At 43.7% G+C, this 21,471-nt stretch overlaps 1 protein-coding gene across 3 annotated transcripts in view; it reads right to left on the bottom strand.

The window, feature by feature from the left end:
- Window positions 1–21,471, bottom strand: part of LOC139538808 (ephrin type-A receptor 6-like) — a 241,830-nt gene that overhangs the window by 59,207 nt on the left and 161,152 nt on the right. For all 3 annotated transcript variants that reach the window (XR_011667814.1, XM_071341263.1, XM_071341262.1), the window contains exon 7: window positions 19,620–19,955. Coding sequence is in view for 2 of the 3 variants with exons in the window: in XM_071341263.1 (XP_071197364.1) it covers window positions 19,620–19,955 (336 nt within the window). In the remaining variant the exon portion in view is untranslated. The remainder of the gene's footprint in view (window positions 1–19,619; window positions 19,956–21,471) is intronic.

Genomic DNA, 21,471 nt, shown 5'->3' with positions numbered 1-21,471 from the left:
ATAACAAAGGAAAACAGGTCAGGAACGTGACATTCTTAAAAGTTAATTTGTGAAATTTCTTTCCTTCTTAATGCATTTGAGCCAATCAGTTGTGTTGTGACAAGGTAGAGGTGGTATACAGAAGTTAGCCCTATTTGGTAAAAGACCAAGTCCATATTATGGCAAGTATAGCTCAAATAAGCAACAGTCCATCCTTCCTTTAAGACATGCAGGTCAGTCAATTCGGAAAATTTCAAGAACTTTGAAAGATTCTTCAAGTGCAGTCGCAAAAAAGCGCTATGATGAAACTGGTTTCAAGAGGACGGCCACAGGAAAGGAAGACCTAGAGTTACCTCTGCTGCAGAGGATAAGTTCATTAGTTACCAGCCTCAGAAATTGCAGACCAAATAAATGCTTCACTGAGTTCAAGGAGACTGCGTGAATCAGGCCTTCATGGTGGAATTGCTGCAAAGAAACCACTACTTAAGACACCAATAAGAAGAAGAGACTTGCTTTGGCCAAGAAACATGAGCAATGGACATTAGACCGGTGGAAATCTGTCCTTTGGTCTAAGGAGTCCAAATCTGAGAATTTTGGTTCCAACCGCCGTGTCATTGTGAGAAACAGAGTAGGTGAACGGATGATCTCTGCATGTGTGATTCCCACCGTGAGGCATGGAGGAGGAGGTGTGATGGCGTGATGGTGTGGGGGTGCTTTGCTGGGGGACACTGCCTGTGATTTATTTAGAATTCAAGGCACACTTAACCAGCATGGTTAACCAGCGGTGGGAATCACACATGCAGAGATCATCCCCAAATGCATTTATCCAAATTAAGAATTTGTTCTTAATTGACTTGCCTAGTAAAATAGGATGCACCTGAGCTCAATTTAGAGTTTCATAGTTATGTACTTATGTAAACAAGGTATTTCTGTATTTTTTTATATTTTATTAGAAAACATTTCTAAAAAACTGTTTTTGCTTTGTCATTATGGGGTATTGTGATGTCATTATGGGGTATTGTGATGTCATTATGGGGTATTGTGATGTCATTATGGGGTATTGTGATGTCATTATGGGGTATTGTGATGTCATTATGGGGTATTGTGATGTCATTATGGGGTATTGTGTGTAGAGAGGAACATTTGTAATTGAATCAATTTGAGAATAAGGCTGTAACGTAACAACACGTGGAAAAGGGGAAGGGGTCTGAACACTTTCCCAATGCATATGTATTATTACATCTGAGTTTTTATCAGGATTTTGGAAATTCTCTTGTGACCCCATTTTCACATCAGGTGACCCAACATGGGGTAGCAACCCCTAGTTTGGGAACTGTTGTGTTAGTGGGTTCAGTATGTGTTTTTGTGCAAGGGTGCACACACAGCATTTTGACTGCATTCTCCTAGCCATACACAAAGGACTTACACAGCGTTAGTGTAATGGATGAACACAGCTAGGAAGGGTACTCTAGTTCACATGCTGCACTGCAAGATCTTGGGAAGTTATCTAGGTTACATCAATAAATGAATGTTTGAAAGCTAGCCTATTTTCTGGGTGTGAATCCTCCTCTCATCAACTTGCAGCATCTCTCACCAGACCTTTTTGGGAAAGCACAGCAGTTTAGATTCCCAATTACTTTCTGCCTGGGTGCAGGAACTCTGACTGGTTTCAAAACACATCCTGATTTTGGGAGGGGGATTCTCTGTTTCAGGTAACCTCCTGGGGAGTAGGAAAGAGCGTGCTGCTGTTCATTAAAATGTAGGGGATGTTCTACCTTAGATAGCTTCTCCTAAACAAGACCGGTTCGCCTGTGCACAACACGCACGCATGCACGCACGCGTGCACAACACGCACGCACGCACGCACGCACGCACGCACGCACGCACGCACGCACGCACACACACACACACACACACACACACACACACACACACACACACACACACACACACACACACACACACACACACACACACACACACACACACACACACACACACACACAGCGGATGTGACATTGAAGAGAGTTAACCAGATCTCTGCTATAACCTTGAGTTCTCCTTGGTTCTCCAACTCTATTAAAAGAAGCCCCTGATATCTCACCTTTCCCTCTGCTATTTGAAAATCAGCTTTCAAAGTCAAGGCATGATTAGAAGGTGGAGTCGGCAAAGGCTACAGGTCCATAAAGGTAGCAGACCACATTTTTAAAAAGAGTTGAAAATTGAATTCGAAATGAATTTATAATTATTTAAAAGAAGCAGATGTCTTCAATGATCTAAATAAAAAATAGACTCAAAAAATATGCACGACATATGAGCGAAGTGCAAACGTGACATATGAGCACACAGCGTAGTTTGGAGAGTCTCCTATTGTTACCTCAGTGGTTCAGACACCAACTGGACTGCTGTGCCTCTGTCCTACCAGCCACAGCCTCACTCACCCTCTCCACTCCCCCATTCTCTCTCTCCCTTGCTCTCTCTCTCCCCCACTTGTCCTCTCACCTCTGGTCCTCTCAGTGTTCTACTTCAAAGCTCAGTTGTAATTACATTGTGGAGGAACAGAACAGAGAGGCCAGCCCAGCCAGTCATATTACACACCTACTAGACTAGAGAGTAGAGGCTTCGAAGCTGCCCTGCTCCATCCTTTTCTCTAGGCCCTGGGATGAGGCTAGCTATAGGGGTCAGAGAGGCATACCATCCCCTGACCTCTAACCCCTGACCACCCTCAGTTCTGAGAGCAACAGCAATCAGATCAACTCTACACACACTTGTCCGTACCACCCCAGTGCAGGGCTTTGTTCTCTCTGAGGGGATCTGAGGGTTGGGATGGAGAGGTCAGTGAGCAGTTACAGGACACACACATGGTGAAGTCAGAGGATCTCCACACACCTGCAGGCAGACAGGCTGATACGTCTACCTTTTATCATTACTAATGGACAACATGTCAGTCACTGATCTGTTGTAGAACGATCAGAAGTCAATGATGTACATGACTTTACTATGGCTGGGGGTGTGAGAGTTAGGATTTCTGGAACAGAGAAAGAGATACTGGTTGGTTTATAATGGGACCATTCACCTATGTCTGGCCACAAATGTGATTTTATCCACTAACCTAAACCCTGACCCTAACCTCACCTCTATCCCTGACCTTATATTTAAAAAATATATATTTTCTCAAAGAACATAGTGCTTTCTCTTCACAATTTTGGTGTCATTGTGTGTTTGATACAGTGTGTCCAAATCATTTCTGTCCTACACACAGAACAGTGTGTGTCGTCCATTCAGTTTCTCACATGGACTTAGACTAAGACAGCGGCGAGACAGCGACGGCTAGACCGAGACAGCGGCGGCTCAGTATACTTATAAACGGACAGTAAATAGAGAGGAAACAGATGAATCCTCCACTTCACCTTTATCTACATGTCTCTGAGGTACAGGAGTAAATACACTACATGGAATTCTAAAACCAAACAAGTTATAAGACTGAGCAAGAGAATGGAAAGAGATCATATTTAACCAATCGTATCTTTCCATTGTCTTTCTCCCTTTTATCTCCCCCTCTCCTCTGCTCCCCCTGTCCCTTCTCTCTCCACATCCTCTCCTTTCAGCTGCTACTGTTATTGTGTGTGCAGCTGGTGGTAGGGTATAGATGAGAGAGGGGGAAAGAGAGAGGGAGAGAGAGACAGAGAGAAAGAGACAGACAGAAAGAGAAAGAGAGAGACAGAGAGAAAGAGAAAGAGAGAGACAGAGAGAAAGAGAAAGAGAGAAAGAGAGAGAGACATAGGGAGGGAGAGAGAGAGAGAGAGAGAGAGAGGGAGGGAGAAAGAGAAAGAGAGAGAAAGAGAGACAGAGAGAAAGAGAAAGAGAGACAGAGAGAAAGAGACAGAGAGAAAGAGAGAGAGACAGAGGGAGGGAGAGAGAGACAGAGAGAAAGAGAGAGACAGAGAGAAAGAGAGACAGAGAGAGAGACAGAGGGAGAAAGAGAGAGACAGAGAGAAAGAGAGAGAGAAAGAGAGACAGTGGTTATTAATGTCTGCCCAGACCCAGACACACACCATGATGAAGCCCCACCTGAGAACACATTATTATAGACATACAGACCCACTCTAACACATTACCGGCAATACAGAACATTACAACACAGACTGTTCTGATCATAGTTCATTCTGATGGACCGAAGAGCATCCCAGCAATATTCACTATACAGTACAGTACCACTGACTATATCCCAGTCACAAGCAGCATTGATATGTGAAGGATGTGGATAACGTTCTGCTAGGTGAGGTACTACTTCAGTACAAGAGGCAGGTTCTTTCATCCAACCGAGCCGTGGATCTGAGCTGTAGGTCTTGAGTGTTAAATGGTGTGTGTTGGTATTGTGTTTATGCGTGCATGTTATCTGTTCTGAGTTTTAAAACTTTACTACTCAGTAATCAATTACAAGAGTTCTGCATTCTCATTAAGTTGGAGACTTTAACTGCAAGGAGAATTTTGACTGTAGAGTGCTAAATTAATACAACCATCCCTGTCTCTTTATAGCCACAGGACTAACAATAATGGATGTAATGCATTTGTATTGCCTATCACAACATGTGGTGAGTTCTATTTCATTGCAACAAAGACTGATAAAACAAAAAAATACACTCAGTCAAAACAAGGGGTAAAGAAAATATTTAATGCCTTGTTAAAGTAAAAACACACAAAAGGCCAAACAATAAATGTCTTAACTGTATGATACAGTATGTCATTGGTCTTTCTTCATCTGGTGAAAAACAGCCCTAATAAATCTACACATATTTATCTGAAATATAATGACATGCACTGACACTATCTACTATGACAAACACACACCATTAAAACATGGATATGTCCTGAGAGGGCGGAAGAGAAAGAAAGGAGAGAGAGAGAGAGAGAGAGCGATAGAAAGCAGGAGAGAGAGAGAGATAGAAAGCAGAAGGAGAGAGAGAGAGAGAAAGCAGAAGGAGAGAGAGAGAGCGAGAGAAAGCAGGAGAGAGAGAGAGATAGAAAGCAGAAGGAGAGAGAGAGAGAAAGCAGGAGAGAGAGAGAGAGATAGAAAGCAGAGGAGAGAGAGAGAGAAAGCAGAAGGAGAGAGAGAGAAAGCAGGAGAGAGAGAGAAAGCAGGAGAGAGAGAGAGAAAGCAGAAAGAGAGAGACAGAAAGCAGAAAGAGAGAGAGAGAGGAAGCAGAACGAGAAAGAGAGAGAAAGAAAGCAGAATGAGAGAGAGAGAAAGCAGAAGGAGAGAGAGGGAAAGCAGAATGAGAGAGAGAGAAAGAAAGCAGAAGGAGAGAGAGAGAGAAAGCCGAAGGAGAGAGAGGGAGAAAGCAGAAGGAGAGAGAAATAGATAGAAAGCAGGAGAGAGAGAAAGCAGAAGGAGAGAGAGAGAGAAAGCAGAAGGAGAGAGAGGGAGAAAGCAGAAGGAGAGAGAGATAGATAGATAGAAAGCAGGAGAGAGAGAGAGAGAGAAAGCAGAAGGAGAGAGAGAGAGCGAGAGAAAGCAGGAGAGAGAGAGAGATAGAAAGCAGAAGGAGAGAGAGAGAGCGAGAGAAAGCAGGAGAGAGAGAGATAGAAAGCAGAAGGAGAGAGAGAGAAAGCAGGAGAGAGAGAGAGAGATAGAAACCAGAAGGAGAGAGAGAGAGAAAGCAGAAGGAGAGAGAGAGAAAGCAGGAGAGAGAGAGAAAGCAGGAGAGAGAGAGAGAAAGTAGAAAGAGAGAGAGACAGAAAGCAGAAAGAGAGAGAGAGGAAGCAGAACGAGAAAGAGAGAGAAAGAAAGCAGAATGAGAGAGAGAGAGAAAGCAGAAGGAGAGAGAGGGATAGCAGAATGAGAGAGAGAGAAAGAAAGCAGAAGGAGAGAGAGAGAGAGAAAGCAGAAGGAGAGAGAGGGAGAAAGCAGAAGGAGAGAGAGATAGATAGAAAGCAGGAGAGAGAGAAAGCAGAAGGAGAGAGAGAGAGAGAGAGAGAGAAAGAAAGCTGAAGGAGAGAAAAAGAGAGAGGAGAAGGAGAGAGAGGGAGAAAGCAGAAGGGGAGAGAGAGAGAAAGCAGAAGGAGAGAGAGAGAGAGAAAGCAGAAGGAGAGAGAGAGAGCGAGAGAAAGCAGGAGAGAGAGAGAGATAGAAAGCAGAAGGAGAGAGAGAGAGAGAAAGCAGAAGGAGAGAGAGAGAGCGAGAGAAAGCAGGAGAGAGAGAGAGATAGAAAGCAGAAGGAGAGAGAGAGAGAAAGCAGGAGAGAGAGAGAGAGATAGAAAGCAGAGGAGAGAGAGAGAGAAAGCAGAAGGAGAGAGAGAGAAAGCAGGAGAGAGAGAGAAAGCAGGAGAGAGAGAGAGAAAGCAGAAAGAGAGAGACAGAAAGCAGAAAGAGAGAGAGAGAGGAAGCAGAACGAGAAAGAGAGAGAAAGAAAGCAGAATGAGAGAGAGAGAAAGCAGAAGGAGAGAGAGGGAAAGCAGAATGAGAGAGAGAGAAAGAAAGCAGAAGGAGAGAGAGAGAGAAAGCCGAAGGAGAGAGAGGGAGAAAGCAGAAGGAGAGAGAAATAGATAGAAAGCAGGAGAGAGAGAAAGCAGAAGGAGAGAGAGAGAGAAAGCAGAAGGAGAGAGAGGGAGAAAGCAGAAGGAGAGAGAGATAGATAGATAGAAAGCAGGAGAGAGAGAGAGAAAGCAGAAGGAGAGAGAGAGAGCGAGAGAAAGCAGGAGAGAGAGAGAGATAGAAAGCAGAAGGAGAGAGAGAGAGCGAGAGAAAGCAGGAGAGAGAGAGATAGAAAGCAGAAGGAGAGAGAGAGAAAGCAGGAGAGAGAGAGAGAGATAGAAACCAGAAGGAGAGAGAGAGAGAAAGCAGAAGGAGAGAGAGAGAAAGCAGGAGAGAGAGAGAAAGCAGGAGAGAGAGAGAGAAAGTAGAAAGAGAGAGAGACAGAAAGCAGAAAGAGAGAGAGAGGAAGCAGAACGAGAAAGAGAGAGAAAGAAAGCAGAATGAGAGAGAGAGAGAAAGCAGAAGGAGAGAGAGGGATAGCAGAATGAGAGAGAGAGAAAGAAAGCAGAAGGAGAGAGAGAGAGAGAAAGCAGAAGGAGAGAGAGGGAGAAAGCAGAAGGAGAGAGAGATAGATAGAAAGCAGGAGAGAGAGAAAGCAGAAGGAGAGAGAGAGAGAGAGAGAGAGAAAGAAAGCTGAAGGAGAGAAAAAGAGAGAGGAGAAGGAGAGAGAGGGAGAAAGCAGAAGGGGAGAGAGAGAGAAAGCAGAAGGAGAGAGAGAGAGAGAAAGCAGAAGGAGAGAGAGAGATAGATAGAAAGCAGGAGAGAGAGAAAGCAGAAGGAGAGAGAGAGAGAAAGCAGAAGGAGAGAGAGGGAGAAAGCAGAAGGAGAGAGAAAAAGATAGAAAGCAGGAGAGAGAGAAAACAGAAGGAGAGAGAGAGATAAAGCAGAAGGAGAGAGAGATAGATAGAAAGCAGGAGAGAGAGAAAGCAGAAGGAGAGAGAGAGAGAGAGAGAAAGAAAGCTGAAGGAGAGAAAAAGAGAGAGGAGAAGGAGAGAGAGGGAGAGGGAGACAGAGAGAAAGAGACAGACAGAAAGAGAAAGAGAGAGACAGAGAGAAAGAGAAAGAGAGAGACAGAGAGAAAGAGAAAGAGAGAAAGAGAGAGAGACATAGGGAGGGAGAGAGAGAGAGAGAGAGAGAGAGGGAGGGAGAAAGAGAAAGAGAGAGAAAGAGAGACAGAGAGAAAGAGAAAGAGAGACAGAGAGAAAGAGACAGAGAGAAAGAGAGAGAGACAGAGGGAGGGAGAGAGAGACAGAGAGAAAGAGAGAGACAGAGAGAAAGAGAGACAGAGAGAGAGACAGAGGGAGAAAGAGAGAGACAGAGAGAAAGAGAGAGAGAAAGAGAGACAGTGGTTATTAATGTCTGCCCAGACCCAGACACACACCATGATGAAGCCCCACCTGAGAACACATTATTATAGACATACAGACCCACTCTAACACATTACCGGCAATACAGAACATTACAACACAGACTGTTCTGATCATAGTTCATTCTGATGGACCGAAGAGCATCCCAGCAATATTCACTATACAGTACAGTACCACTGACTATATCCCAGTCACAAGCAGCATTGATATGTGAAGGATGTGGATAACGTTCTGCTAGGTGAGGTACTACTTCAGTACAAGAGGCAGGTTCTTTCATCCAACCGAGCCGTGGATCTGAGCTGTAGGTCTTGAGTGTTAAATGGTGTGTGTTGGTATTGTGTTTATGCGTGCATGTTATCTGTTCTGAGTTTTAAAACTTTACTACTCAGTAATCAATTACAAGAGTTCTGCATTCTCATTAAGTTGGAGACTTTAACTGCAAGGAGAATTTTGACTGTAGAGTGCTAAATTAATACAACCATCCCTGTCTCTTTATAGCCACAGGACTAACAATAATGGATGTAATGCATTTGTATTGCCTATCACAACATGTGGTGAGTTCTATTTCATTGCAACAAAGACTGATAAAACAAAAGGAGAGAAGGAGAGAGAGAAAGCAGAAGGAGAGAGAGAGAGAAAGCAGAAGGAGAGAGAGAGAAAGCAGGAGAGAGAGAAAGCAGGAGAGAGAGAGAAAGCAGAAGGAGAGAGAGAAAGAGAGAAAGAAAGCTGAAGGAGAGAAAAAGAGAGAGGAGAAGGAGAGAGAGGGAGAAAGCAGAAGGGGAGAGAGAGAGAAAGCAGAAGGAGAGAGAGAGAGAAAAAGCAGAAGGAGAGAGAGAGATAGATAGAAAGCAGGAGAGAGAGAAAGCAGAAGGAGAGAGAGAGAGAAAGCAGAAGGAGAGAGAGGGAGAAAGCAGAAGGAGAGAGAAAAAGATAGAAAGCAGGAGAGAGAGAAAGCAGAAGGAGAGAGAGCGAGAGAAAGCAGAAGGAGAGAGAGAGAGCGAGAGAAAGCAGGAGAGAGAGAGCGAGAGAAAGCAGAAGGAGAGAGAGAGAGAAAGCAGAAGGAGAGAGAGAGAGCGAGAGAAAGCAGGAGAGAGAGAGAGATAGAAAGCAGAAGGAAAGAGAGAGAAAGCAGGAGAGAGAGAGATAGAAAGCAGAAGGAGAGAGAGAGAGAAAGCAGAAGGAGAGAGAGAGAAAGCAGGAGAGAGAGAGAAAGCAGGAGAGAGAGAGAGAAAGCAGAAAGAGAGAGAGGAAGCAGAACGAGAAAGAGAGAGAAAGAAAGCAGAATGAGCGAGAGAGAGAAAGCAGAAGGAGAGAGAGGGAAAGCAGAATGAGAGAGAGAGAAAGAAAGCAGAAGGAGAGAGAGAGAGAAAGCAGAAGGAGAGAGAGCGAGAGAAAGCAGAAGGAGAGAGAGAAAGCGAGAGAAAGCAGGAGAGAGAGAGAGCGAGAGAAAGCAGAAGGAGAGAGAGAGAGAAAGCAGAAGGAGAGAGAGAGAAAGCAGGAGAGAGAGAAAGCAGGAGAGAGAGAAAGCAGAAAGAGAGAGAGGAAGCAGAACGAGAAAGAGAGAGAAAGAAAGCAGAATGAGAGAGAGAGAGAAAGCAGAAGGAGAGAGAGGGAAAGCAGGAGAGAGAGAGAGAGAGCAGGAGAGAGAGAGAAAGATAGAAAGCAGAAGGGGAGAGAGAGAGAAAGCAAAAACAGAGAGAGAGAAAGCAGATGGAGAGAGAGAAAGCAGATGGAGAGAGAGAGAAAGCAGATGGAGAGAGAGAGAGAAAGCAGATGGAGAGAGAGAGAGAAAGCAGATGGAGAGAGAGAGAAAGCAGAAGGAGAGAGAGAGAGAGAAAGCAGAAGGAGAGAGAGAGAGAAAGCAGGAGAGAGAGAGAGAGAGCAGGAGAGAGAGAGAAAGATAGAAAGCAGAAGGGGAGAGAGAGAGAAAGCAAAAACAGAGAGAGAGAAAGCAGATGGAGAGAGAGAAAGCAGATGGAGAGAGAGAGAAAGCAGATGGAGAGAGAGAGAGAAAGCAGATGGAGAGAGAGAGAGAAAGCAGATGGAGAGAGAGAGAAAGCAGAAGGAGAGAGAGAGAAAGCAGAAGGAGAGAGAGAGAAAGCAAAAAGAGAGAGAACGAGAAAGCAAAAGGAGAGAGAGAGAGAGAGAAAGCAGAAGGAGAGAGAGAAAGCAGAAGGAGAGAGAGAAAGAAAGCAGAAGGAGAGAGAGAAAGCAAGAGAGAAAGAGAGATAGAAAGCAGGAGAGAGAGCGTGAGAAAACAGAGGCATTACTAGGATAAATACTCTGATAAATCAGTACAGAAATGTGCGAGTTGTCAAATGCATTTATCCGATCCTATTGCCGCTGCGTATCTCCCTGTACAGGGGCTATAAAGAAGACAAGTGTGTGTGTGTCAGTGATGATGAAGATGACCCTGGCAGTGAAAGGTCGTACGGACATCCCTATGAGACTTGTCCCACTAGCATCACGCACACACGCACGCACACACACCTGTAATAGAGGTGGTTACAGGGCTGTGGTGGGGTGGTGGTGCCAAGGGCGCTCTGTAAGCCACAGCAGTATAAATCACAGGCTAATAACAGAGCACTGAGTTGGCCTGTATTTACTACCACTCTCCCTCCTGCAAGGCCACACTCCAGCCCTACAGCACACCACACTACACTACCTGCGGTCACACAGTACACACCATTTACAAACACATCCCTCACCTTTATTAAACACTCAACAAGATCCAGGTATGGTGTATATGGCCTAATACATGCACCTGCCATAGGTATTGGAGATTGGACTACTGGTACAGGAGAGAAGAGGAGGAGGAGAGGAAGGGGAAGAGATGAAAGGGAGGAGAGAAGAGGAAGGAGAGGTGAGGAAGGAGAGGAAATGGAGGAGAGAAGAGGAAGGAGAGAAGAGGAAGGAGAGGAGAGGAAAGGAAGGAGAGGAAGGAGAGGAGAGGAAGGAGAGGAAAGGGAGGAGGGGAGGAAGGAGAGAAGAGGAAGGCGATAAGAGGAAGGAGAGGAGAGGAAGGAGAGGAAAGGAAGGAGAGGAAAGGGAGGAGGGGAGAGGAAGGGGAGGAGAGGAAGGGGAGGAGAGGAATGAAAGGATAGGAAAGGTATGGGAGGAGAGGAGAGGAAAGGGAGGAGAGGAAAGGTATGGGAGGAAAGGAAGGGGAGGATAGGAAGGGGGGGAAAGGAAGGGGAGGATAGGAGGAAGGGGAGGTGAGGAAAGGGATGAGAGGAGAGGAAAGGAAAGGGATGAGAGTAAAGGGATGAGAGGAGAGAAAAGGGATGAGAGGAGAGGAAAGAGATGAGAGTAAAGGGATGAGAGGAGAGAAAAGGGATGAGAGGAGAGAAAAGGGAGGAGAGGAAAGGGATGAGAGGAGAGGAAAGGGATCAGAGGTGAGGAAGGGGAGGAAAGTTGAGGAAGAGGAGGATAGGAAGAGGAAAAGTCTAATATTGTCACGTTCTGACCTTAGTTCCTTTGTTTTGTCTTTTGTTTTAGTATGGTCAGGGCGTGAGTTGGGTGGGTTGTCTATGTTCGTTTTTCTATGATTTTCTATTTCTGTGTTTGGCCTGATATGGTTCTCAATCAGAGGCAGCTGTCAATCGTTGTCCCTGATTGGGAACCATATTTAGGTAGCCTGTTTTCTGTTGGGTTTTGTGGGTGGTTATTTTCAGTCTTTGTGTGTCTGCACCAGATAGAACTGTTTCGGTTTTCACTTTGTTCATTTGTATTTTGAAGTGTTCACTTTCATTAAATAAGATGAACACTTACCACGCTGCACCTTGGTCCTCTCTTTCTCCCGACAACAACCGTTACAAATATATTGTAAAGACACAGACAACTAGCCTGAGCCAGAGGGAGAGTCATTATCAGTGAATGAGCAGACCTTTAGCAACTACTGAAAGGTTACCATGTAGCATGTTTGATATTAACAGGCATGCTCACAACACTTTATCTCCTCTTTAACTGGGAGAGGACATGATTAAAGTGAAGTTCCTTCAGCATGGAGCTACTAATATATTCCTACTGGAGAGGAGCAGCCTCTCTCTCTCTCACGCCCTCTCTCCCTCTCCCTCCCTCTCTGATTGCTTTGGTGAAACACACGATTAGCCAGCTGCTTCCCCTGATTAAAGAAACTCCCCTGTTTCTAGGGCATCTCCTCATGCTCCTCCTTCCTCTAGCCCTCTCTCCACTCCTCCATCTGTCTCCTCCTTTCCCAAGTCTTCCTCTCTATCTACCTCTCTGTCTTCCCCTCTCCACCCTCCTTTACCTCGCCCACACACTCTTTCATTTCCTGTCTACTCCCTTTTGTCCTCTCTCTCCCTGTCCTTCAATCTGTCTCTCTCACTCTCTCTCACCTCTCCAGACGTTTATATCATCCCTCCGTCATTCTCACTTTCTCTCTCTTGGGTTTAGTCTTTCACTTCACTTCTCCCAACATTCAATTAACTTTCCACTTCCTCTCCACCGCAACTCCCCCGACGCGTCAATCACACTCTGCTGCCGTGGCGACTGACAGCTGGCCCCCACCCTTCCTCCCAGCGGCGTCCTGTGTTCCACCAGGCATGACCCAGTCACCTGGTAGGGGGCTCCCACAGCCCTCTGGGATACCTGGTGGGGCAGGGCGGCCATACTGCCTGGGCTCAGGGAGGATACGCGAGGTTAACTGTTCATAGCAACCTCTGTTCATTAGCTCACTGGGCGTGAGGAACTGTGTGTGGGTGCTTTTGTGGTTTTGAGTCTCCAACCAGTATTGCAGAGAGGGAGTCTCATCAAAACCATCTCTCCTTCAAAATACATCACCACATTGACAAAACACAGAGGCAAAGCTGCATGTCTTCGATGGAAGCAGTTGTGGGAAAACTACCCAATTGTCCTACTTGATTAAAAGTAAAGACACCTTCACAGAAAATGACTCAAGTAAAAGTGGAGTCACCCAGTAAAATTCTACTTGAGTAAAAGTCTAAAAGTATTTGATTTGAAATATACTTAAGTATCAAAAGTAAAAGTATAAATAACTTCAAATTCCTTTCCATTTTCTTGTTTTTAAAATTTACGGATAGCCAGGGGCATAATTTACAAATTAAGCATTTAGTGAGATCGCCAAATCAGAGGCAGTTGGGATGAGCAGGGATGTTCTCTTGATAAGTGTGTGAATTGGACCATTTCCTGTCCTGTTAAACATTCAAAATGTAACAAGTACTTTTGGGTGTCAGGGAAAATGTATGGAGTAAAAAGTACATTATTTACTTTAGGAATGTAGTCAATTAAAAGCAGTCAAAAATATAAATAGTAACAGTACAGATACCACAAAAAACTACCTAAATAGTACTTTAAAGTATTTTTACTTAAGTACTTTACTTTACTCTACAGTTTGATGTCAAATAAAAGCATAATAAAAAGTATTGACTTGTTCACTGTGTGATATTTTCCGGATTCTCCACGGTATAAAAGACCTGTCATGTTCTCCAGTTCTCAATTTCTTATGGTGTGTATCTCTGTGTGTGTGTGTGTGTCAGTGTGAGCTGTAGCGATCCTCTGAGTCCTTACAGAGATAGTAAAATAGTCAATCAGACAGATAGGGGCAGAACCATGCTACTGGTAGCAGCCTGTTAATCCACATCATTTCCCCAGACTCTTCTCTTCTTCTCCAAATGTGATGGGATTTACTCAGGGCCAAGGCACCCCACTGGTAATCCCTATTCCTTAGAAATCTCCACACACTGTGGGTGCATGTGTGTGAGAGCGGGAGAGAGAGAGAAATGGAAAATAGAGATTGTGAGAGGGACAGACTGTGTGTCAGAGAGAAGGAAGACTAAGAGGAAGAGATAGATAGAGAGTGTGAGAGGGACAGACTGTGTGTCAGAGAGAAGGAAGACTAAGAGGAAGAGATAGATAGAGAGTGTGAGAGGGACAGACTGTGTGTCAGAGAGAAGGAAGACTAAGAGGAAGAGATAGATAGAGAGTGTGAGAGGGACAGACTGCGTGTCAGAGAGAAGGAAGACTAAGAGGAAGAGATAGATAGAGAGTGTGAGAGGGACAGACTGTGTGTCAGAGAGAAGGAAGACTAAGAGGAAGAGATAGATAGAGAGTGTGTTTACACAAATGATGCAACAAAAACGTAGAAAACTCCAGGCCCTATCTGCAAAGTAAAAGTGAGATGAGAGTGACGTCTGAAGATGAAAGCTATACTAAAGGTAACCGTGCTTCTGCACCTAGCCAGCCTGCTACAGTAGTCTGCTTGTCAGATAAAAGCCAGCCTGCCTGTGTCTGGTAATGAAATAACAGAGGGGATATTACCCAGAATGACCTGCAGGACTGTCTGTCTGTGGACGCCACTGTGTCCTGTGTGTAATAGAATAATAGATTACATCTAGCAGACACATTTACACACCCTCAAGGACACACACACAGAGAGAGAGAGAGAGAGAGAGAGAGAGAGAGAGAGAGAGAGAGCGAGAGAGAGAGAGAGAGAGAGAGAGAGAGAGAGAGAGAGAGAGAGAGAGAGAGAGAGAGAGAGAGAGAGAGAGAGAGGGAGAGAGAGAGAGAGAGAGAGAGAGAGAGAGAGAGAGAGAGAGAGAGAGAGAGAGAGAGAGAGAGAGAGAGACAGAGAGAGAGAGAGACAGAGAGACAGAGAGAGAGAGAGAGAGAGAGAGAGAGAGAGAGAGAGAGAGAGAGAGAGAGAGAGAGAGAGAGAGAGAGAGAAAGAGAAACAGAGAGAGAGAGCGAGAGAGAGAGAGAGAGAGAGAGAGAGAGAGAGAGAGAGAGAGAGAGAGAGAGAGAGAGAGACAGAGAGAGACAGAGAGAGACAGAGACAGAGACAGAGTCAGAGACAGAGAGACAGAGACAGAGACAGACAGAGACAGAACACAGTTTGCTAATTATTTACTATTAAGTATTGATTTGTTTTTTTTCTCTATTTTTATGCAATGCAGAGAACACCGGAAGAAGATGTATAATCTAATTACCATAGTGAATTATTGTAATGTATGTTTATGTGTCAATTAATCCCATAAAGGACGGGTTGCCAATTGGCGATTTGACACGAAAATAAAATGTTATTCATTAAAAAAATGTCATTCGTACAGATGAGAATAGTGATGCACCGACATTACATTTTTGGCAAATACCGATATTCTATTTTTTTCCTTGCCAAAAAAATTGATACCGATACAGATAACCAGTATTAAACATTTTTGCGGCCTTTTAAGCATTCTGGTACAGTTAAATAGTTAACATACACACATGGACGCCGCGGTCTAATGCACTGCATCTCAGTTCAAGAGGCGTCACTACAGTACATGGTTCGAATCCAGGCTGTGTCACATCCGGCCGTGATTGGGAGTCCCATAGGGCAGCGCACAATTGGCCCAGCATCGTCCGGGCCGTCATTGTAAATAAGATTACACACACACACACGCACACCACACTGACCAAAAAGTTTACGTATGTCCCCATTATCAGTAAAACACGATCAAAACCTATTTCTTTCCCATTTGTTCAGTTGTTTCATTCTCAACCAGGATTTCTATGGAACACCGTTTGAGTCTTTTAATCAAATAAGAACTGTCTTATAAATTAGGGTTATTTTAGATGATGACACCTAGCTATATAGTTAGCTAGCTAGCTATAGCTACTGAAACAGATGTCGTGTTGCTATGTTTATGGGAAAGAACATTGTTTGCATTCATGAGCTAGCTAGCTTTTTTTTATGACCGATGAATGTATCGATGAATCGTTGTGACATATGAAATACAAGTGAGTGTAATCAATGTGTAATAACTACGTAAAAAATGTATTAACGCGTTAAATTATTATGTGACGTGCAGTCATATTCAGGTCCTGATTGGTCAACCAGCTTATTTGACACGTCAAATAGTGTTATTTTCTACATAGTTATTACACAATTACATGGAGCCCAAACCGGATACGCACGTGCACCATCGTGCGCTATCGTGCATACATTTATGTCCCCCTACACCAAACGCGATCACGACACGCAGGTTAAAATATCAAAACAAACTCTGAACCTATGACATTAATTTGGGGACAGGTCAAAAAGCATTAAACATGTATGGCAATTTAGCTAGTTAGCTTGCACTTGCTAGCTAATTTGTCCTATTTAGCTAGCTTGCTGTTGCCAGCTAATTTGTCCTGGGATATAAACACTGAGTTGTTATTTTACCTGAACTGCACAAGGTCCTCTATTCCGACAATTAATCCACACATAAAACGGTCAACCGAATCGTTTCTAGGCATCTCTCCTCCTTCCAGGCTTTTTCATCAATGAACTTATATGGTGATCGCATCTAAACTTTCATAGTATTACCACGACTACCGGCAAAACAGTTCGTCTTTCTATCACCCACGTAAGGGTATAACCAATGAGGAGATGGCACGTGGGTACCTGCTTCTATAAACCAATGAGGAGATGGGAGAGGCAGGACTTTCAGCGCGATCAGCGTCAGAAATAGAAAGGACTTCTATTTTAGCCGTTGGCAACGCAGACGCTCGTTGGCGCGCGCGAGCAGTGTGGGTGCAATAATTGAATAACATGGATTTCAAAATGTATTTTGCGACGCTCGCGCAGGCGATGTGTCCGGTCTGGTCAGCATGTCACTCGTATTTCACATGTCACAACAATTCATCGATACATATGTTATGATCGTGCACATACAGTGCTTGTCATAAAAAAAGCAAGATAGCTCGTGGATGCAAACAATGTTCTTCTCCAAAAACATAGCAACACGACATTTGTTTCAGTAGCTATAGTTAGCTAGCTAACTATATAGCTAGGTGTCATCATCTAAAACAACCCTAATTTATAAGACAGTTCTTATTTGATTAATGGTGGTCGGACCTATCTATGTGAAGCTAGCCACAATAAGGATTAGCCACAATAGTGGACTTTGCGGTTAGCCTTCAAAATAAAAGTGTGGCATAATTCTACTGTTTGTATTCATTTGCATCACCGTCAATGACATACTTTTATTTTGAAGGCAAACCACAAATTCGACTATTGTGCTTAATCCTTATTGTGACTAGCTTCACAACACATAACCTGGTCTGGTCGAGCATCACTAGCCAGATGAAGCTAGCTGGCTGCTTATAACATTAGCTTTGCGCAACAGGGTTAAGTAGCTGGCTAGCAACTTATTTTCATGAACTGACGTTCAATTTCAATAGGCGAACAACAAGTGGCAACCTAGCTAATACTTACTCAAGGATTCCTAAATCATTGCTAAGAATAATGAAAATGACTGCAGTTTCTACCCATCAGTTTCTACCCAAAGCCAACATCACCCACGACAGAGAACGGTTGATTGTCAAGGGCAATGAATAACATTATCTTGGCATTAATGGATTTCACCTTTGAGGTATCTCACAGAAATGTTCTTACTCTTTCAAATCACTGCTCGTCTTGTTGGCTGCTCGATCCACACAGCAGACATTGTGGGCTAGGTTAGGAATGCTGTGTTACACGTGTTTGTCAACATTTTACGCGGCGTCGTTACGTCATGTACCTACGTTATATAGGTATGCACGGTAGCTTTGAAATCGTTTTTTAACATCGGCGTTAAACTAGACATCGGGCCGATGCTGATGTTGGCATTTTTAGCTAATATCGTCCGATTCCGATATGTTCACCGATATATCGTGCATCGATAGATGAGAACTATAGCCATTTTATCACGCAGAGGACATATTGTGCATAATGCTTTACAGAGAGACTGTACACTGTGCATTGAGAGTGTATGTGACAGTGTATGTGTGCATGGGTGTGAGTGTACTCACCGCCCTGGTCGGTGGTGACTGTAATGGCGGCCGTGGCGCCACGGGTCAGGGTTAAGGGGTTTAGGGGTTAGAGTAGGTTGTCCACCCACTCTGGCCAGAGTGGGTGAAAATGCGCTTTGGTGATGACATTTCAATTATGTTAGAAAATACATTAATCATTCAGTGGCGTCTTTCTCTGACATATCTTTTTGATCTACCCAGCCCGGTATCGGGATAATTGTCATCAGCAACGCTGAATAGCATAGCGCCGCAGTCAAATAATATTACAAAAAAATATTCATATTCATGAAATCACAAGTGCAATATTGCAAAACACAGCTTAGCCTTTTGTTAATCCACCTGTCGTCTCAGATTTTGAAATTATGCTTTACAGCGAAAGCAATACAAGCGTTTGTGTAAGTTTATCGATCGCTCGACCAAACATTAAGTACACTTAGCATCAGGTAACTTGGTCACGAAAATCAGAAAAGCAATCAAATTAATCGTTTCCCTTTGATGATCTTCGGATGTTTTCACTCACGAGACTCCCAGTTAGACAACTTTATATCCAAATACCTTCGTTTGGCGCGTTATGCTCAGAAATCCACAGGAAAGAGCGGTCACGACAACGCAGACGAAAATTCCAAATAATATCCATAATGTCCACAGAAACATGTCAAACGTTTTTTATAATCAATCCTCAGGTTGTTTTTCAAATATATATTCGATAATATATCAACCGGGAGTGTTGGTTTTTCAATAGGACGGGGAGAAACAATGGCCGCCTTTCTCTGTTGCGCAAAACTCACTCTGAGAGCCCCCACCTATCCACTTACGCAATGTGATCGTTCTCGCTCATTTTTCAAAATAAAAGCCTGAATCTATGTCTAAAGACTGTTGACACCTTAGGGAAGCCATAGAAAAAGGAATCTGGTTGATATCCCTTTAAATGGATGATAGGCATGCATAAGAACAAAGAGGTTTAAAAAAAAGAGGCACTTCCTGATTGGATTTTCCTCAGGTTTCCACCTGCAATATCAGTTCTGTTAAACTCGCAGACAATATTTTGACAGTTTTGGAAACTTTAGAGTGTTTTCTATCCTAATCCGACAATTATATGCATATTCTAGTTTCGGGGGCTGAGAAATAGGCAGTTTCAAATGGGTACGTTTTCTTAGCCAAAAAACAAAAATAATGCCCCCTATACTTAAGAAGTTTAAACATCATATCCACAAAGTTGGATTTGGTAACCTAAAACATCTGATAATACGCACCGAGCTCGGTTGACATAGCAGTGCAGGTTGCTCGGAACAACTTTTGAGGATTTACCGTTTTGTGGTTGTCGTCTTGAAAGTTGTTTCCGCGGGTTGCAAAAAGCTAAATTAGCATGACGCAAGCTGAATTAAATGTAAAAGGCTTTGAAAATAAAAAGCTTGGTATACGCTCAGTGCTCCACTGGCATTGCACAGAGATATGCTTGTTTTTGGGAGAAATCTTCGAAAAAGTTTTGAATTAATATCAAAAGCGTACACTAAAATATGAAAATACTATATGTCATGTGTCATAATCGCTATCCATTTGACCTCTATATTGTTTTATGTCCCGCGGATTCAAAGAGAAAGATGAGTTCAATGGGGAAAGTGAGCCTTTTAGACAGTCAGTAGCCTTCATTCTTGCACAGAATCCAGCCTAGCTAACACGATGCAATTTTCCAGATTTTTTACCACTTTTTTTCTCTTGATTTAGTCACCCTAATTCTGGCCATCCTACAGGGGTAAAAACTCCAATAACTTTTGAACGGATTATGCTAGAGACATGAGGTGTGGACCATTGGTTTTAGAGGATTAGACACAAAATTAACATATATTGGTAAAATATGTATTTTAATTGGACACCCTAGTCAGAGGGTTTAAGGGTAAGAGGTCAGGGTCAGAGGTTAGAGGTCAGTGTATAGGTGTACTCACCGCCCTGGTCGGTGGAGACAGTAATGGCGGCCACAGGTCTCGGGTAGTTAATCATTTTAGACACTCCATTCAGTGACTCAATCTCAAAGGTGTAGTTGGCGTGAGCAGAGAAGTCCATCACCGTTACGGTGGCGTTAGTCAGGCCCTGGGGGCGGGGCACAAAGCGAAGCTCTTCCCCACAAAGCTGGCATTGGTCGGGCTCTGGGCCGCATCGCTTACATAGCACGTTATAGGTCAGGTCCCTGCGACCACCCATGTCGCTGGGAGGAGACCACTCCAACTGTAGACAGGTGTCGTTCAGGTTGAAGACCACGTTACGAGGAGGGGAGGGGGGACCTGGAATAGAGAGAGAGAGCTTCGTGTTGATTGATCATGTTTCTGCCTCAACATCTCTGTAGTTTGTGGTGGAATGAGTCCAAATAAAGAGTATAGAACACATTGAAAGGGAACAGGCAAATGTTATTCTACTTTAAGTGGAACAGACAGCGTTTTAACTACTTTGCAGATAAGAAACAAACAGACAGTCACATCAATCAAAAATATTAAATTTCCAGTTCATACTACAAAACTAACTTTATAAGAGGTTTAAAAAATTGGTTCTATTTGACTCAACATTCCATGACGTACAGTAAGGCATTGTTGGCAGAATAGATGGATGCAGTTCAATGCATGATTAATATAATTCACCAATACATTTCTTTGTAGTCCCAAATAATATCAGGTTGTAAATCACAGCTGGCCTGGTACATTGTTTGTTACCTCCACCCATTCGGGATGCACTTTTTCAGTTTCAATGACTCAATATTTTGGACAAAAACGGCCGTTATGCAGTTAGCATATCTTGTGCGTTCGTAAATTCACTCTGGCTATCTAATCCAATTTCAGAGCACTCTCATCTAAGAGTGAAGGATAACTGATGAATTTACCAACACGCAACACCGCCGAATATGACCACTGTCAATTGTTACCAGCAGCACCGTCTAGGTAACATGCAAACAGCCTAACCAGGTCTGCTAGGGCGAATAACCAGGTCTGCTAGGGCGAATAAAATGGTCAGAATGAGGTGTCATTTGTGTCTGGGAGTAGCAAGGAAGCTAGCCAACTTTAGACAGTTAGCTTGGGTGTTTGACTGTAATTGTGAGGAATGCTCAGATCAACCTTACTCCTCGGCCAGTGCGTCCAGTGTCAACAGTGCAGTGTGCTCTCAATTTACGAACAACACAGAGTGCACTCTGACATACTGAAGGCAATTTACAAACGCACCCATAGTCGTCAATCAAATGTATTTGGCATTGATCAAATGTGCGGGCAGGCAAGTTCCCATTCAGTTGTCAAAACGTGGGACGAGCAGGCTACTACTCACCATTGTTAATCAGTGCAATTTCGATGGCCAAGTAGCTGAAAAAGTTTGAGAGGGTTTATCTAATGCTCCCTCTTTAGATTTTAGCTCATCTCACTCTGGCTAGCATTAGTTGTTGATCTTGCTGTTGTTGATGTGCATAACTGAGTGAGAGATAGTCTACCTTTTTATGGTTGTTTGATCAATAGGACTGTAAAGTTCCCAAACGTAAGAGGACACATTTACATATTTGCAGAAATCCATTCATGTGTATTTTGGAGCTTTTGGTGAATGCGTTCTAATGGTCTAAAGTATTACTGTTGCTCCTGCCTGTAAACACACAGTCTAGTTCAAAGTGAATGATGACAGGTCTGTGTGGCAAATGGATTATCTGCATATAGGCCTACTGTAGCTCTGATTGGCTATGGTGCACCAGTCTGCGTAGACTCCGGTCTTGGGTAAGACAGATGTTTTTATTTGGTTTTAATTACTGCAGTCTATTAATTGTCCAAA

The sequence above is a fragment of the Salvelinus alpinus genome, chromosome 14, assembly GCF_045679555.1.
Source record: "Salvelinus alpinus chromosome 14, SLU_Salpinus.1, whole genome shotgun sequence".
NCBI lineage: Eukaryota > Metazoa > Chordata > Actinopteri > Salmoniformes > Salmonidae > Salvelinus > Salvelinus alpinus.
Note: the sequence above shows the minus strand (reverse complement) of the source record. Positions and strands in the feature narration are given on the sequence as shown.